The 16303-nt window shown below is 46.8% G+C and overlaps 1 protein-coding gene and 1 long non-coding RNA gene across 2 annotated transcripts; one reads left to right on the top strand and one right to left on the bottom strand.

Moving 5' to 3' along the window:
* Positions 1–6777: 6777 nt before the first annotated feature.
* On the top strand, positions 6778–7674 carry LOC135817028 (rRNA 2'-O-methyltransferase fibrillarin-like). The gene has a single exon (XM_065330129.1). The coding sequence runs from the start codon at positions 6778–6780 to the stop codon at positions 7672–7674; it is 897 nt and encodes a 298-aa protein (XP_065186201.1).
* A 2194-nt stretch (positions 7675–9868) lies between these two features.
* Positions 9869–16072, bottom strand: LOC135818430 (uncharacterized). Its single transcript, XR_010553681.1, has 3 exons — positions 15785–16072; positions 12498–12561; positions 9869–10745 (listed from the first exon to the last, which is right to left on the bottom strand). It is a non-coding gene; the product is annotated as an uncharacterized LOC135818430 (long non-coding RNA).
* Positions 16073–16303: the final 231 nt, after the last annotated feature.

The following is a 16303-nucleotide window of genomic DNA, read 5'->3' as shown; positions in this document are numbered from 1 at the left end:
TGAAATCAGCAATTATGGTAAATTCTACAAGACCCTCCATCTTTGTACCAGTGGACACTAAATTAGTATGGCGCGCGCACTGAAAGTGCAGGTAGGTACCGGTAGGTGCAATACAGCGCATATGTAGAGTAAATGAGTATTTGACTATAATAATTATTACAGTACAGCAATGTGGTATGTGTACTAGCACGAAGCACTCATCATACACATTCCATATGACATTCTGTGTTTGTGTAGATCTCTACGCTATGCGGCACACAGGCAGTACACACTATGTACACGGCAAATTGGGCAAGCACGTTCGTTGTCGTCTTCCAGCCTGCGTTGTGAATACCATCAGGCAAAGATATCCAAATTCTGCACCACCTCAGCCTTCTCAGGAGGCTTCCACCTGGAATTTGGCAGGGAAACTCGCTTCTCCAAGGCAGGAACATCGAGGTTGCCATTTGCAACCGCTACCACCTCACACATGAGCTTGTCAACATACTCATAGCTCTTTCTGTCGTATAATTTCTATTTGGCCAGTCTTCTTTAGGGGCCGTCCAAGGTTACCAATAATATTTTCAAAACGAAATGTTTTCGTTTGTGGGTGGGTGGGTTTGACGGAGTTTCGTTTTGAAAATAATTATTGGTCTTTTTGGTTGTGCTGTGGCGACGGTTGACATTGACGTCGTCAAGAGCTGCGAGATGTGCGTGTCCAATCATCCCCAGAATTGAGAAACGAATGCGTTTGAGAATGTAGTTTGGCAGGACACTGTGATATACCTGCATGGCAAAAAGAATGTGGAGAAAACACACTTGCTTAGACAATATACTGCTGTATGAGAAAATGGAAACTTCACCGTACAGGATGACTCTTGTTCTCAATTGCATTGTTCGTTTCATTCCCTGTGTTGCCCATAAGAGACGGGAGCAAAAATGTTCAGCAGATGTTTGTTGTCTTCTGGCGTGGAGTGGCGGCATCATTAGATGTACACATAGTCATTTCACTAAGTACACCACTACTACAGCATACCGGTATGTACTATCCTTAGGCTAACGTGCGTGGGAGTGAGTTTGAGTATGTGGGTGCGTATGTGTGTGTGTTGTGTTTGTGTGTGTGCACGCACACGCGCGCGCGCATGTGGGTGAAGGTGTGAGTGCATGTGTATAATATGTGTAGTTCCCACTGTATTCCTTGCACAATAGGTCTTCACTTACTTTTCTTTCGCATACAACCAGAACCCATTCCTTGTTCGAAATTGGATTTTTTTGGCCTGGTGATCCCGCAAGCATGGAACTCGGAGTGTAATAATTTTTTGTTTCACTTTGCTTGCACTATTCCTAGGCTGTCCCTGAGACTTCTAACAACTGCTCTGAGTGATATGGTATTCATGCAACCATGCCTAGAAGTAGGGTAGCTGTTATAAATAGAGACATATCCACGCAATCAACTTACACTGGTTCAGTTTGGCAGGATTGGTGAGACAGTTCGTCGTGCATGCTGCCTGCACATCGCAAGCAAACAGTTCTGTAACCTTCGTACTTGCTGGGGGTCTGTCTGTTTGCGTCCCAGTTGATGACAGATGTGCACAGTTTGAGTACTGCTATGCGCAAAGTTACTGGGGTAATATCGTTCATCAGCTAGCTGCAGTCGGAGTTGATGGTGTGATGTACTCTTCTGATCCTGATGGGACGTATCTCGCCCTGCTTTCTCAGTTGCAGCTTGTTGAGTTCGCTTTGCTGGAGGCTCACGGTTCGGAGGGCACTGGTACACTGATGAGGGCTTTCCTGGACGGCGTACTCGTCAAAACTCAGCTCTCAAGTCCCTCTGGATCATAAATGCAGCGAGCAAACATAGCTCGTGCTGCGAAAATAGGCTTGAAATTTTCACGACGCATTGCAACATCTCGGCGCTTTGCCAGGTCTCCATCCTTTGGGAATCTGAGAAAACTAACCCCAGGAGGATGATGTGATACTGGCACAATCAACAACACAACAATTTGGCATTGCAGCGGCTCAGGCGACTTGGCAAACTACTTTCTGAAGTGACTTTCGTCCTGAAGAAAGTGAGATTCAAAATCCAAGTATTTTCGCACCATGCCACAATGACGTCACACATACATTGGTATGGGGCGTGGCTAAAATTGAAATATCTCAAGAACGCTTTTACTATTTCTCGTAGAGACTTCGGACCAAGACCATTCGACTCATAGTAGGGAGTTCAGTTCCGGTCACTGAAAAGCGAAAAGTGCAGTCACAGCTCGCCTGTACAAAGTGAATGGGCGCCTCGTGGCTGCAGTTCGAGATGCAGTTCGCGGCCCAAGTATCTTCTCCCGCGGCCTTTTCGGCCTTGTCGATGCTATTTTTAGGTAGCTGAGGTCATTACCTTTCCAATGGTGCCACACATGCCATGCCATGCTTCCAAAAATAATGCCTCCGCGCTTGGCGCGGGTGCACTTCGAAGTACTAATTTCGACCAGATCCGTACTCGGCTTCGCGAGGAACACCCGATTTTCGTGTTCAGCGGCCTCGAATTAGCCTAGACCAAGAGGATTCTACAACATTGAGGCTCGCGCTTTATCGCCGTAGAAGGAAAATGATCACAGAAACCAGCCCACGGCGATTTCCTGGTGGTAGACGAAAAAATCGAGTGAACTGCGCGCACACTGGTAGAAGCAGTGACGGTGAAAACGTGTGACTTGTGCAAGTCGGCGCGCACGGCATGCGTGCACACTGCATGCATGCACACATCCTGTATCGCCATGTATGCACCAGATAGTGCAGTGCTGGACGGAAACCACACGGCTCCCATACATACTTGCATTTACTTCTGTGACTACTTTCTCCCCCGTTTTCCGATCTTCAATCGACTATAACTCTAGATTGCCTTGGAATTTTGGGTTCAAATTTTCACAGGTTGTTTCTCGATTCTTCCCGGTTTAGAAAAACTAGCGTTTTATGCAAAACTCGCGAATTTGATTTTTCAATTGAAGTCCCTACTCATAGCTCGGCGCCCGAAACTCTACAGGCTATCAAATTTTCATTTTTTCGTGGAGTTCCCCTTTAATTTTTTGCCGACTACCCGCCAAAAAACACATTTTGACACGCGTGTGTGCTGGACGTCTGCGCGCGTGCGCGTGCTTCGCTTACAGTCTGGTATTCGACTCAAAATCATTTTTTCGCGCGTAGCTACACTGCACTCAAAATTTTGTGTCTCAGATTGTGCAATAATATTTTTGCACATGTGCTCGTGGCCGGCCGTGCACGCGTGGTGGATAACCCAACCTGTCTTTATTGGAGTTACTTGGCTTTCGATATTGCTGTGTCTCTTGATCTCGCTCGTTGATTCTAAGCCTTGGTATATTCCTGATAATGGCGTCCCTCGCTACCAAAGCTCGCGGGAGTATCAATCGGGTCCCAACACAGATCTTCCGTGTTGCTGTCAGATGCCAATCTAATGGTGGATCAGATGATTTCTTGAACACTCCTTCAGATTCGCCATTCAGCAACTACGGACAGGCCCCACCACCGCCTCCGCCGCCGGCACAACAAGGAAACTTTGGCCAGCCCGCTATCAGTGGATTTGGTGCTCCTGGTGCGGCCACTGGCTTCCAGCAGCCAGCACCTGGCGGATTTGGTGGGCATATGCCACCACCACCACCACCAGCATTTGGAGCTGCACAGGGTGGTGGATTTGGTGCGCCACAAGGAGGATTTGGTGCTCCGCAGGGTGGTTTCGGCGGACAGCCACAGGGTGGTTTCGGAGGACCGCCGCAAGGTGGTTTCGGAGGACCGCCGCAAGGTGGTTTCGGAGGACCCCCCCAAGGTGGTTTCGGAGGACCGCCGCAAGGTGGTTTCGGAGGACCTCCGCAGGGTGGCTTCGGTGGTGGTTTCGGCGGCCAAGCACCAGGATTCCCCCAGCAAAATTTCCGCCGACCGCGTGAGAATGCTCCGATTCCGACCAAGGAGCCGTTTGGCCTGATGCTTCTGCGTGTGGGTGGGATGCGCGAGAAAGAGCTGATGGACTTGTTCCAAACACAGAACCCTACTCGCGTCCAGATGCTATCAGACTCGCAGGCACACATCTTCTTCGAGAATCGCGAGGACCTGGTCGCTGCACTGGCCATGAACGGCAAGGAGGAGGTGAGCTTCATCCGCGTCGTGACCAGCCTGCGCCTGCACCGCATGACCGAGATCGGTGAAGCCGGTCCCTTCCGCGCCCACTTGCGCAACCTGCCGCCGAACTCTGCGCTCTCGGATCTGCTTGAGATCTTCAAGGATTTTAACCCGCTCGACGGCGTCATCCTGCAGAACAACGTGTCGCTCTCGCGCTACGCATTCATGGAGTTCCCGACCAAGGAAATGCTTCTCAAGGTGCTAGATCTGACGAACTCCCACGAAATCAAGGGCATCGTCGTCAACCCAGCCAGCCAGCGTATGGCGTAATGACTTGTAGACTCTTTTTTACTATTAAGTGGCATCATGTAACGACGTGATTAGTTGACATGACAGAGCAATCATTGTGTTTGCACACCTGTGCTGGTGCTTGCATGGCTGCTACGGTTCTGTCTGGCTCCTGATTATTGGAGGACATACTTGAAGCGGACAAACTTAGTTGTTAGTTGTTTTGAATTGCGCAATTGCATCAAACCTCCCGTACTGGGCCTGCCCAGCATGCAGCCTTATTCGTATTGCTCGGAATGCAGAGCACTGTAAATGATACCATGTGATCCAGCAGTTGCCGTTTTTGCTGAATGTGCCGGGCTGGGCGATTTCAATTGTACTTTGTTGACTGCTACAGTAGAGTCCCGCGCCCAAGAACGTTGTTTCCAATGGGCTAGCCTGGGACGTTCTTATTTTTCACCGATCCGACTGCGTTCTTGTAACACATTCTTGGAAACAATCCGTACTGAATCATGCAGTAGAGTCGCGCGTCCAAGAACGTTGTTTCCGAGTAGTTAGCCTGGGATGTTCTTATTTTTCAGCAATCTGGCTGCGTTCTTGTAACACGTTCGTAGAAACAATCCGTACTGGATCATATATATCCCACAAGCTGCCAGAAAACCAACACCGCCGTTCTTAGCTTTAGGCTGTGGTGTTCTTAGTATTTCAGGCTGGACGTTCTTCAGCGCGCGACTCTACTGCATGCATCCCACAAAACCAGTACCGAGTTCTTAACTTGTAGGCTGTGGCGTTCTTGGGCTCCATGTTCTTCAGCGCGCGACTCTACTGTATGAAGCAAAGACGAATTAGTCGGTTGATTGGCCCACTTTACAGCATTCTGTACCCGGAAAACGCAAGGGACATTCGCACGTAAACTGCGTGTACAATTGAGCAGAAATTGAGAAAATCGGGAGGGTATGTCACATGTCAGTGGACAGTAGCTATACTGTACATGACAGGCTGTCCCCGTGAATTCCAGGATTGCGCTGTTTGCAGAATTCCGAGAAAATCCCGCTTCATCAAGAGTCCATAAACTGTTTATGCACTCTTGTTAACATGTATCTGCACTGATTCTGCAGAAAGAGTGGGTGGGCGGGCTGAAAAATACTTTTCGTTTTGGAAAAAGAATACTTGAAGTAATTAGCAGTTCCGGACAGCCCCTTTAAATATCGGAAAAAGTGCGGTGCAGGTGTAGAATTCTGCGGCTGATGAAAACAGCAAATTCTGCAAATCATGCTATTGTGTTTGTATATTCTGCGCAACTCTGCGTGGAAAATTAAAAACAGAATCTCCGCAATTGCACAACCGCACCAAAATCAAAAACATTCGTAGCAGCGGGCAAAGAAAGTGAAGAGAATGATTGCCCTCTAGTGCGCCTCTCGGTGCAAGTAGCAGCCGACTGGAGGGTGAACATTGAGGAAAGAAGAGTAAGCTGATGAATACAGCGGAAAGCAAAAATAAAAAGCCTCAAGTTGAGACGAGATTCGAGGGAGTATAACTTAGCGTGCCGCAAAACAAAGACAGTCGGGGTACGGCGAGGGAGACCAAAAACCGTTTTCATGCTGATATGACTTAAAGTAACAAGGCGAGAGTATAAAGATGGTGTAAGACAGTGAGCATACGAGTTGCTGGCGTATTCAATCAGTAGTGGATTGGATGAGGGATAAATAAAATATTCGCTTAGTTGTGTGGTCTACTGTACGGCGGCAGCGGCGGAATGCTCCTATCTTCTTATAAACAGATGTACATACAGTCAACTTCGCTAATAACGACTGCGGATATAACGACAATTCGCGAATAACGACAACATTTCCATGCCCAGAGCAAAGCCTCGGTCCCTTCCAACTGTAATACATATAATGAGACTTCGGGTATAACGACACTTCGCGAATAAGGACACTTTTTTGATGCCCCGCCGAGTGTCGTTATAAGCGAAGTTGACTGTACATGGTTGACTTGATCCTCAAAGGTGAGGTGTTGGTCAATATTCACAATAATCATGATAATGAGGCCAAGATAACGCGCTGTGGCAGAAGGTCGAATATCCTCTGTAATTTCGATATTTTGCTCGGAATTTGCCAGCAATTTCTTTTCGTTGGAAAATAATTAATTCGATATTTTGCTGGAAGAATAGGTCTGCCATATGGCCATGCCGCATGCGCAATACCTCGCATATGCGCCGGCCGGCGCGGCGGCCGCGTTGGCATCGACAGCATGCACGATCGTTGCGCAATTTTTTCTGGTTTCTTTGGCAACACGTGGTGATCACGATTTACCTGCTTTTTTATTTATTCCACTCTCCCTTTTCGTCTCCTTCACAATCACATTGATTTTCTTCTCTCGTTTGCCACAATGGCTTCTTTAGCTTGTGTGCAGGCCAGCAGGCTTTTGAGGTGCCTTCCAGCATCTTGCACAGCATCGGCTGTACGCTATCAGTCCGGCTTTGGTGGCCCACAGGATGGATTTGGCGGCCCTCAGGGTGGATTCGGTGGTCCACAGGATGGATTTGGTGGTCCCCAGGGTGGATATGGTGGTCCTCAAGGTGGATTCGGTGGTCCTCAGGGTGGGTTTGGAGGCCCGCCCAGTGGTTTCCCCCAAGGTGGATTCGGAGGACCCCCGCAACAGGGTGGCTTTGGAGGGCCCCCGCAGCAGGGTGGCTTTGGAGGGCCCCCGCAGCAGGGCGGCTTTGGAGGACCCCAGCAGCAGGGTGGCTTTGGATTTGGTGGAGGTTTTAGGGCAAGACGCAGGGAAACTGCCCCCATTCCAGACAAGGCTCCCTTTGGTCTTCACTTGTCAAGAATTTCCGGCATGAGGGTTGAGGACCTCATGGACGTTTTCAAGGCTCAGAATCCAACTGAGGTGAAGTTCCAGGGAGAAATGAATGCTTTCATTTTCTTCGGCAACCGGGACGACCTAGTCTCAGCCCTGGAACTCAGCGGCAAAGAGGAGATCCGATTCATCCGTGTGGCGACCAGCCTGCGCCTGCAGAGAATCTCCGAGATCGGTGACGATCCACCATTCCGCGCTCACGTCCGCAACCTGCCCCCGGGCATGACGATGGAGGACCTCCAGGAGACCTTCAAGGAATTTGAGCCCGTCAGCGCCGTCGTCATCCAGAATCGCATGACCATGGTGCCGTACGGGTTTGTAGAGTTTAGCACTCGCGAGGCCCTGCTCAAGGCCATCGACCTGAGCATGGACACATCGATCCGTGGCATAGTCGTCAACCCGTCCATCAACCGTGCGTAAGGCAACGGTGTTACCACCAGCCGTGCTGGCTGTATTTGAACTCGAACATGCATGTCCATGTGTCCAGGATATGACTTTGGTATTGGCAAACGGCACTCCTGCTCTTCCCCCAATTTAGGATCATTGTTTAGCGGATACTACCGTTGCTGGCTTCTTGGTGCTAACTTGGATAACCCTGCTTTTATTGTGCTGTTTTTTGTGTGTGTGTCATTGTTTTGATTTTTAAATATTTGTCCTGCATTTGAGGGAATGTTGGCGATAATAGGCTGTTGAACTCCGGCACTTTGAATTCTGTTCATGAGACTGAATGGTTTCCATAGCAAACGATACTCACCTCATAGGGCATTCTTGAAATGTATTGCCGTCTCCGTCCTTGATGGGAAGTCAGTGGCTCAATGTGACCATTGTTTGCTGCTTTGCATTTCCGGCAAAGCCAGTCCGAATTGCATGAGGAGCTGTTCGCCAGAGTGTGCGGTTCTAGATGGTTATGATTCCCTGGTGATTGCTTACTGTGTCTTTTGGGATGGTGTCATGAAATGCAGACAGTGCACAGGGTGTGATGAAGCGATTCATTTCAATTTCCTTTTGTTTGTGCTAGGGCTGAAACGATCGTGGATTTTCAAGTATCGATTACTCTTTAGCTAACGATCGAGTACTCAATTATAATCGTTAGCAAATAGAGTCATAATTCTGTGCAAACATTACTGTTTCCACAAACTATGCCTTCATAATACCAATAAATCTGCATTAGTGAAAGGGTAGCTCCGAAACATGGCAGTTTTGAAGTCAATTTAACCTCAGAACATGAACATAAGTTGCGTCCGGATCTGGGGAGTTTAAAGCTACGGAACTTCACGCTAAAGTCGACGCGAAAGGCTACACAAAATATCTGATCATCAGGAGCATGCGTATGCACGAAAGCGGGAGTTTTGTTTTTATAATTATTATTTCTGTGTATGAACAACGCAGGTCTCGGGAGCTCCTTATAATTATGCTGTATCAGTATGGTCAGCATACAACATGGAACCCTATATATGTAGGGCAAGAGTACATAATGTTATGTACTCCTGCCCACACGTACACGTATAACATATAACACCTTTATTTCGGTGTAATTTAAATTTCGGTAACTTCGGTACTGGTCCTGGATCACCTAATTAATATTTAACATTAGGCCATGGTAAAAAATATCTTTGATTCTCAAGTACGCGCGCATCGATTTTTGGTGGCGCACCGACGATTTTTTTTATTTCTATGCATGCATATGCGTGCATGAAAACGGTCAATGCGAAAGGCATGAATCCGGGAGTAGTAAAATACCGGTATTTTTCTACTCCCTGGCCTGAATAATAAAATAATTATAAATTAATTATGAACCTGTGACGTACACATGTGTGACCCTATCTTTGGAATTAAAAAAATTGTGGGAATTAAAATAAAAAATCGCTCGCTCGCACCGATTTTCACAGGCTCATGACCTGAGAATCAACTTTATTTTTTACCATGGCCTTACACCTAAATTTTCCGAAATACCAAAAATATGTAAAAAAAAATCATGAAAATCACTGTCAAGTTAAAAAAAATCAACTTGTATACTGGTATACCGGTAGTACATTGTACATACATGTACATAACAATGTCATGTACCGGTATTATACATGTACCGGTATGTGGAGCCTTTTGGCCTTGGCGGAGATATGCAAGAGCGTTTTTTTTTTTTTTTTTTTTTTGGTGCCATGCATACCGAATTTATCCTTACACCGAAAGGTCAGGGGTTGGCTTTTACCGAAATTTTACAACACCGAAAATGAGGTGATATACAGTATGTACTCCTGCCTACACGTACACGTATAATTATTACTTGAATGTTTTGTGCACTACATGTACAATAAAATGTACCTCTCTAGTATCTGGGCAAATGGGTTGAACTACTTGTACCCGATCATCTCGAAGTCTGATTTCCTCGGGATGAACGCATCGAAATAAGTTCACTGATCGTTACCTATGGTGGTACCTTTTGCCACTACACTTTCTAGTGAAGGTTACAAGTACATGCTTGGATGGGGATCTCAAATCTGACCTAGCCACCAGGGAGTCGTAAAATACCGGTATTTTACGACTCCCTGCTAGCCACCCAGCCACATTGGTGCAGATGAGCAACATCAACTGCACAGTACAATGGAGACACAAATAGTATAGCGTCGGTGGAATACTATGAATACGAGCTGATCTGCTACAGAAATTATCGTGCAATGTGCACGTCGTGCGCACAGTTGTGCTCTAATGACAAAAAAAAAGACTGGCACGGGATCTGAAAAAGAGAAAAAAGAGAATGTGTTTTGTACAAAGAGAATTTTTTTAAATCAACACAAATTTTGCTAAGAACTCCGATGGTCATCGCGAGCCAAGGGAACATTGTAAAAATTTAATATTACCGATAGGACTATCTACACGATTGTACAGTTTTCTGATGATCGCTTAGTGTGTGAAACTCTGTGTGAAACTCGGAGTAAAACACTTTCTGTCCTCCTATTGTTTGATTGTACAGTAGCTCCACTGAATCCTGCTATTATCAAGGAGTGAAACTAAATTACACTGGACGGTGACCAGAGGTGTAATGTGCTTGCATCAGGCGACCAACAACAGGAGGAAATGGAGAATGAATGATATACAGTACGAAAAAGTAATACACAGATACAATAATTGCAACAACACTGGGAGGCACATATGAGCCATCCACTGCTACAAAATAAAAAAGCACATACTGGTATGTAGACTACTTCAAGAACACAAAATGTCTGAGGTCCTGCCTTGTATGTGTGCAAGAACACGCAGGTGTGGGTTCGGATGACCATCGGCGTGTACGTAATGTCACGTGACTGGGTACATGCTACCAGCCTCAAACCAGCCTCAATACAAAGACTTAGTTACCCCATTCTACGCCATGCGGATGCAAGCGATACTAGTGATACTCCGGCGAGCAGCTGCGAGTATCCATCGCCATAAGCAACGCGCACGGCTGCATGTAGATGGCTATCACAAGTCACTGTCATCGCACAAATCGCCGAAAGCTGCAGTGGCACACAGAAGCCAGCAGAACAAAATACTGTATAACACGTCATTTTCGGTGTAACTTTAATTTCGGTTATTTCGGTAGAGAAACCAGGTACCTAATCTAAATTACACCTAAGGTTATTGTGGCACGGTGTATGCACTGTATGTGAAGGGAACGCTGGTCACCTAATTCTACATTACACCTGAAACCTGGCTGGTCCCTGACACCGACATTTTACTTGACCTAAAAATTACGTGTTATACAATGCATGCACAGCAAGTCAAGCACAGCATGGTATAAGAGGGTCACGGTACGAGCACCCTACGTGTCCTTTCCAGTCAGTTGATCTCGGTTATAAAGTACTGGTTTTTACATCCGTTGGAGGTACGTGACAGTGACGTTTCACTGCACCAGCTACACAATGGTTGATCTACTGTAGTAGCACTGCGTGATCAACCAGGTGCGCATAGGGCAAGGGGGGGGGGGGCACGTGCATTCCCACCTCTTAAAACTTTCGGATTAGGTTCAACATGCACATAATGACCATGAATGACATGCACCAGCCGTCCTACATATGCGGCCGTGACCCCCCCCCCCCCCCCCCCCATAAGAGGGGGACAGGGGCGTACACAGGATCTGGAATGAGGGGGGGGGGGGGGGGGTGCTCGAACCTTTTCCCAAAGAACCGAATAATGCATGATTCCTGTGCATGTGATGCATGGTTGGTTGATATCTTGATTTTTACTGCGCTATTTACCATGATGTACCAAGTTGATGGAAAATGTAGGACCTGTTCTGTAAGATGGAGCAACCATGAGGCCTGCAAGTACCCAATCCCAAACATACCCCTCCCCTTGGAGGACAAACTTTACTTCTTCTGTAAGCTAGATCCAAGAGTACACTACTACTCTTGCTAGATCATATCACGAAAACATTTTCAATTTGACTACTGCTCTTTGAAGCACGGAGTAACAAAATACAAAAATTGGTAGAAATCAGAAACAGCGTCTGAGGTATTCAATGGCAGGGGTCGAGGTTGCGAGCGACCCCTTTAGAAGCCGTAGCATTTGTAGGATTTCAAGGGCCCGAAATAACAAATTAGTACACTTCGTGAACAATCGTTTCGGTCGATTTGTCGGAACAACTGATCGGAGTGTTCTCGGAAAATCGGAATAGAACAAGTCGAGGCCCTGACGATATGGATAGCCTGGATAGTCCTGGCACATTAAAGTACATGTAACACGGGTAACTATGATCAACTAGTGACAGCAAGTGGAAGGCAAAATATCAGTTAGAAAAACCTGATAATTGTGCCACCAAAAAAAAGTCTGGTTTATGAACATCCCCATTTCTTCTTTCAGAGTTTGGGCACAAAACAGGTTTCTAAATATCAAATTCAATCACATCTCAATGAATAGCCTCACTCAAGACCTTTCAATATCAATTTCAATCACATCTCAATGAATAGCCTCACTCAAGACCTTTCAATATCAATTTCAATCACATCTCAATGAATAGCCTCACTCAAGACCTTTCCAATGGGCCGTCATTTGCGTAAATCGGACAATCGGTTGCAAAGTTATGGTACTTTTAGTGGCGTGGGTACATCACGAGGGGGTGCTTGAGCACCCAAAGCACCCCCCCCCCCCCCCTGGGTACGCCACTGGGGAACCAGCTGCGCCCCTGTCAACAGTACACAAAAGTGCATGCAAGCCGTTGCATCAGCGGAGATACGACATCAGACTGGCATCAAGTAGCATACACTCACAGTTTGGAAAGGCAAGGTGCACGGCACGTTCGTTGGAAACATCTCCGAGCTGCAAGTTAGAGGCCTAGAAACAAAGTCAGAGAGCACAGAGCGTGAAGATGATGGGCGACATACACACACATACCAAATTATTCGTTATGTTCCAAATAGAGTTGTACAGGCTGTACCAAGAGTCCTTGAAAATAGCGGGTGATCCCAACAAAAGGTACACATTGTGCGAGGAAAAGATCATCATATATGGGGTTATGCAGCGCCTCCTGTTTGCACTCTCTGCGGGCGGCCAGTTTCGTCCGCTACTACGAGACCTGCAACTGTGACGTAGACCCATGGTGATTACTAGCATTGTCGGTGATGCATGCTGTGATGGTGGAGGTCACTCGCGGCCATGACTCACCGACATGTAGATGCACGTTGTCATACGTGGAGGAGCGTGTGATAAGTAGAGGTTTTGTTGTATCGGCTCCAGAACTAGTGAAAAGCTTCACAGTTGCCTTTTATTCCCTTCATTATTAGTTTCGCTTGGATGATAGCACTGAGGTGCTTCTCTATACTCTCGCCGCATCTCCATTCAGCATTAGTTCTGCCTATTTTGGTGCGTGACGTGCATTGTTCTACTACAAGTATACAACAATTGGATGAGTATTATGTCCGTGTTGCAAGCTTTGTACGCTGCTCATGTATAGCTGCTGCTCCTTTCCCCTCCGTAGCGCAGTGTAGAAAGTTACCAACCCCGCGGCTGTCGTATATGAACCCCTTGATCACTCGCATTGCCATTTATGTCTGACTAGTGTCCTATAAATAATACCGTATTTCCTCGATTAATGGACCATGCTCAAATAGTAGACCCTCCTAGAGGCCTCACGGAAAAATAGTAGACCATGCCCAAATAAGAGACCCGGTCTCTTCAAATAAGAGACCCGGTCTCTTATTTGAGTTCATCGCTTTGCGCATGCGCACTAAGAAAGCACGTGGTGGATAAAAAAGGACGCGATTTTAGGTTGCGCAACTACAATTTTTGTAGTGGCTAGTGCTTTCTTTCATTATTTGAGCACGGTCCACAATATAAGTTCTATATTATGACGTGTTAAAAATCCACCATTTCCAGCGATGTGCCGATGAAAATATTGTGGACCGTGCTCAAATAATGGACCATGCCCAAATAAGAGACCGGGGGTCCAACCCTCTTCAAAAAACAAAAGACCGGGTCTATTAATCGAGGAAATACGGTAAGTGACCTCATGCATAGACCGAGGTCAAACATTATCACAAACACGAATCCAGATCCACTACAGAAACATGTAGAGAGTTTTTTTTCGTTCGGTTCTATTTTAAGTCAGCCGTGAGAGGTTTGCATTTTCTCTGCTTTCGCCGTGAGTTATCAAAGTAAGTTGAAAGTAAGAAAAGATCAACGTTGTCGTGTAAGTTTTGTCATGAGCAAACTGGGCTCCCGGTTCGTCAACAACAAATAGGTAGCAGAGGATGATTTTACCAGAGTGATCCACGAATAGTTGAGACGGAGCAACACGGCTCCAACGAACCGCAGGAATCCAGGAGTGAGGCTCAAACTTCGGAAGTAAATGACGATACTGCAAGCACCTGCGGAGATCAGGACGCTGAGCAAACATCCGATGCGCCACCTGCGCAAGGTGGGTCGGGTGAAGCAGGGTCGAGCATCAGTGCGCTCCGGGCCAGGAAGACACAGGACCAGAAACAATTCACAAACATATGACGAGGGCTGATAGTAAAAGTCCAGCAAGTGCAGATGCGATGCACGGACGATGGTAGTTATTTCGATGTCGAAAAAGAAACGAACAAGCTCGAAGGAGCGTATCAGAGAGCCGAAGGGACAATCAGGGCTCCCAGTTCGTCTACAACAGGGTGCAATGTCGCTGACCATGCTGCCAGGCGAAAAGCCCGCACACATCAAAAGTAGGGTATAAACGCGATTGTATACAATAGCTTGCTTTCAGTGCATTTTCCCAAAGTTGACTGAAGCGTACGATAGAGTTTTGTTGGATAGAGCTTCTGTGATCGTTACCAATGTATCGTGACGCTACGAACGCGGCACTCAGTTGTGCGCTTTGCTCCTCGTGATAGAGAGCATCCTTTCAGTGCTTTCACCCCGGGTTCCAGTTCATTCTTTGCCAGGTTTAGATGAGAGCAGAGCAGAGACGTTTTGTGCAGAGGAGATTGCTGAAAATCTCATCCGACTGGGCAATCGTTGTTTCCGTTGTTGAAATCGACGAGAGCAAGTATTTTCATAGGGGCAGTTTCAAGTACAGAACCGAATGCATGCCATTTTCGGGACACAACACTACCACGTACATTGCACAGCTGTAGTGCTTGCAGTAGGGTTCATTACTTGGCCATACAACAGAGTGAACAGACCAAAAGTTTGGGACACTAATCTTTAGGATGGCAGTACTGTCGGGTACTGTAGAACCGGGGGGGGGGTCAGCCTCATAGCCCAGGCCGTTCTTACTTTCATGTACAGTGAACTTCGCTAATAACGACTGCGGATATAACGACAATTCGCGAATAACGACAGACTTTCCATGCCCAGAGCAAAGTCCCATCCAACTGTGACACATAGAATGAGACTTCGGGTATAACGACACTTCGCGAATAAGGACACTTTTCTGATGCCCCGCAGAGTGTCGTTATAAGCCAAGTTGACTGTACTACAGTCTATGCACAGTTGAGTCACCGTGTATACGTTGGTATGCTGTGCTTGTTGAAATTCTAGCCTGTCCGTTCCTCGTCACCCGACAGTATTGTACCCTGGTTGCTGGTATTTCACTTGATGAAAATGCATGAAAACTGGACTGTAAAAGTTCCTTGAGTCCTTGAGTCCCGATGAGGGTGGTAGAGAGCTAAACAATTGTACTTTTCCGGCTGTGATTACCTAGTGCCAAGAGTTACCGGACTCTTGCTACTGCTACAGTGCTGCTAGCCAGAGAATTCCAACCTCATGAATAATGCGTCACGTTCAAGTGCACAGACCAGTGTGTGTAGTTCTAGGGCCGCGTAGCGCCCGGCGCTATTTTATTCATGAGGTTTGGATTTCTTTGGCCAGTACTGTACTTGAAGTATTTGCTAGTACTAGTAGTAGTGTAGTACTGTGATTTATAATTGCCTGTAAGCATGCGTTGACTTCGGATTCCTTTATTCATTTCTCGGCATAAACATGGATTTTTGAACCATTTTTCAATAAAGTTCTTTGACTACTTCAAGTATACTGATATAATTCCCCCACCGGTATGCAGTTGTGAATTATGGCCACGTACCTGTGCATCGACGGCTTCAGTCTCTTCCAGACCAATCATGTCCTCAGACATCATGGGGTCCACTGCCTGAAGTCTACTCATGACGTCTTTATGAAAGTTCCTTGATGTACTCATCTTGAAGCCAAACCTACACACCAAAGTTTGTTTACCGAGTTCACGAAAGGAAAGTAGACAGCTCGAGAAGACAGGTGAAGTAGGAAGAAAGAGATCTCGCAAGATAGACAGAGCTAGAGAGAGAGAACTGAAATTTTGAATCAAAATCAATCAATCAATCGATCGATCTGATCACAGCTGATTTGGAGCTCCAACATCTTTTTTCGAAAAGCAGCATGCCACCCGAACGCCGCGCCGCGCCTTCCGCCGCGCCGCACTTTGAAACTTGGTGGTGTCGACGCATGAGTTGAGTATCCACATTTCACATGTATTGGACTGTTTGAGTGGAAGCCAGAGTCAAATGCGAAGTACGGAAGACGCTCGGTGTCGATGTCTTGCACAGACTTGCAGCGCTACACTACACTG

The sequence above is a fragment of the Sycon ciliatum genome, chromosome 5 (assembly GCF_964019385.1).
Source record: "Sycon ciliatum chromosome 5, ocSycCili1.1, whole genome shotgun sequence".
NCBI lineage: Eukaryota > Metazoa > Porifera > Calcarea > Leucosolenida > Sycettidae > Sycon > Sycon ciliatum.
The sequence above is the reverse complement of the archived record's forward strand: the minus strand, read 5'-3'. Positions and strand labels throughout refer to the sequence as shown.

Coding starts and splice junctions, on each gene's coding strand:
- LOC135817028 (XM_065330129.1), top strand. CDS start 6,778: ATGGCTTCTTTAGCTTGTGTGCAGGCCAGCAGGCTTTTGAGGTGCCTT.